This window comes from Salvelinus sp. IW2-2015, unplaced genomic scaffold, assembly GCF_002910315.2.
Source record: "Salvelinus sp. IW2-2015 unplaced genomic scaffold, ASM291031v2 Un_scaffold3582, whole genome shotgun sequence".
NCBI classification, from domain to species: Eukaryota; Metazoa; Chordata; class Actinopteri; order Salmoniformes; family Salmonidae; genus Salvelinus; species Salvelinus sp. IW2-2015.
In genome coordinates, this window is record NW_019944860.1 from 38,567 (window position 1) to 41,076 (window position 2,510).

Here is a 2,510-nt window from a genome sequence, read left to right on the forward strand (position 1 = left end):
TCAAATGAGTGGATTTGGCAATTTCAGCCACACCCGTTGCTAACAGGTGTTTAAAATCGAGCGCACTGCCATGCAATCTCCATAGACAAACATTGGCAGTATAATGGCCTTACTGGAGAGCTCAGTGACTTTCAACGTGGCACCTTCATAGGATGCCACCTTTCCAACAAGTCAGTTCTTCAAGTTTCTGCCCTTCTAGAGCTGCCCCGGTCAACTGTAAGTGCTTTTACTGTGAAGTGGGAACGTCTAGGAGCAACAACGGTTCAGCCGTGAAGTGGTAGACCACACAAGCTCACAGAATGGGACCGCGGAGTGTGTACAAATTGTCTGTTCTCGGTTGTAACATTYACTACCGAGTTCCAAACTGCCTCTGGAAGCAACGTCAGCACAAGAACTGTTCGTTGGGAGCTTCAAGAAATGGGTTTCCATGGCCGAGCAGCCTCAGATCACCAAGCGTCGGCTGGAGGGGTGTAAAGCTCGCCGCCATTGGACTCTGGAGCAGTGGAAAAGCGTTCTCTGGAGTGATGAATCACGCTTCACCATCTGGCAGTCCCGGTGGACAAATCTGGGTTTGTCGGATGCCAATGCATAGTGCCAACTGTTAAGTTTGGTGGAGGAGAAATAACGGTCTGCCCCACATATTCTACAGTGATTTCGATGAGAATCACCAGACCACAATCTGTTTTTATGAATACAGGGACATGTCTCTGCATCATGGCCAGTGTAACTGTTGATGTTGGCACGGTATTCCAGGATCCACACTGTAATCGTACCATCGCTCGTTGGATATAATTCACTACACTGACAAGTATTATAATGACTTGCTGACGCACTATAGCCTATATCACTGGGCTGCGGCAGTCATCCTGCCTGAACGTTCCTCGCTCTATCCAGACTACTGATTGTACTATGTCAGTAATTGGTCCTCTGTAGTAGTGGTAGAGCATATCGCTTGCAACTTCATGATACATGTAAAATGAATGCACGATTGTAATCGGACCATCGTTCATGGATATAGCCTGATGCGAGTCGCTTCGGATAAAGCCGTCTGCTATATGGCATATGCTATTATATATTAGTATTGTGTTTAGACTGTCTAATTTTAACTGGGCTGCCTGTGAGTGTTGTGAGGTAGTCCAGAGTATCGAGGATCATCACTTGGAGGTGCTATCGCTATGCATGGTTTGGGTTAGTGTGTGGTGTTAGTAACAGTATAATATGTGTGTGTGTGTTTCCAGGTTGTCCAGAGTATCGAGGATCATCACTTGGAGGTGATATCTCTGTGCAGGGAGAACGGGTTCCACGGCCTGGTGGCGTACGACTCGGACTACGCGCTGTGTAACATCCCCTACTACTTCTCTGCCCACGCCCTGAAGCTGAGTCGCAACGGGAAGAGCCTGACCACCTCCCAGTACCTGATGCATGAAGTGGCCAAACAACTGGACCTCAACCCCAACCGCTTCGTTATCTTCGCTTCACTTTTAGGTGGGTTGGTTTGTTATTGCTTTGTTTTATCTGTTATTTCCTATTCGTAACTCTTGGTGTTGTGTGTTGTGTCACATCTGCTTTGCTTATCTTGCGCCAGGTCGCAGTGTAGTAATGAGATCAATTGTTCTCACTGGCTACTGTTAAATAATAGGTGAAATAAAAATAATTAATTGTAAAAGTTCAGATTAGAAAACGAATTTCTTAATATTACCAATGACGACCTATTCACCGGGGAACAGTGGGTTATTTGCTTGGTCAGCGGGCAGAACGACAGATTTGTACCTTGTCAGCGTCGTTGTGTATTCGACTCATGCAACCTTTCGGTGCTGGCCAAGGCGCTCAACACTAGGTTACCCTGCCACCTACTATACATCTTCTAGTGGTTACTCCTGGCGCCCTCACTCTAACCACTAGAGCTACCTGCCGCCCCACTTCTCCACTAGACTCACTGCCCCCCTACACTCTATTAACCTAGACTACCTGCCCCCTACACTCTAACACTAGGCTACCTGCCCCCCCTACACTCTAACCACTAGGCTTACTGCCCCCCTAACTCTAACACTAGCTACTGCCCCTACACTCTAACCACTAGACTACCTGCCCCCCTACACTCTAAACCATTAGACTACCTGCCCCCCTACATCTAACACTAGACTACCTGCCGCCCCTCAACTCTAACACTGAGTACTGCCGCCCCTACACTCTAACCACTAGCTACCTGCCCCCCACACTCTAACCACTAGACACCTGCGCCCCTACACTCTACCACTACTACCTGCCGCCCTACACTCTAACCCTAGGCTACCTGCCGCCCTACATTCTAACACTAGACTACCTGCCGCCCTACATTCTAACACAGACTAACCTGCGCCCTACACTCTAACCACTAGGCTACTGCGCCACCTAAACTCTAACCACTAGACTACCTGCCGCCTACATCTAAACACTATACTACTGCCGCCCCACACTCTACCAGACTAACCTGCCGCCCTACATCTAACTAGGCTCCTGCCGCCCTACCT

At 48.6% G+C, this 2,510-nt stretch overlaps 1 protein-coding gene across 1 annotated transcript in view; it reads left to right on the plus strand.

The window, feature by feature from the left end:
• LOC112076110 (constitutive coactivator of PPAR-gamma-like protein 1) overlaps positions 1-2,510 on the plus strand; it is a 44,243-nt gene that overhangs the window by 24,138 nt on the left and 17,595 nt on the right. Inside the window, exon 2 of the mRNA XM_024142994.2 lies at positions 1,239-1,485. Coding sequence (XP_023998762.2) covers positions 1,239-1,485 — 247 coding nt within the window. The remainder of the gene's footprint in view (positions 1-1,238; positions 1,486-2,510) is intronic.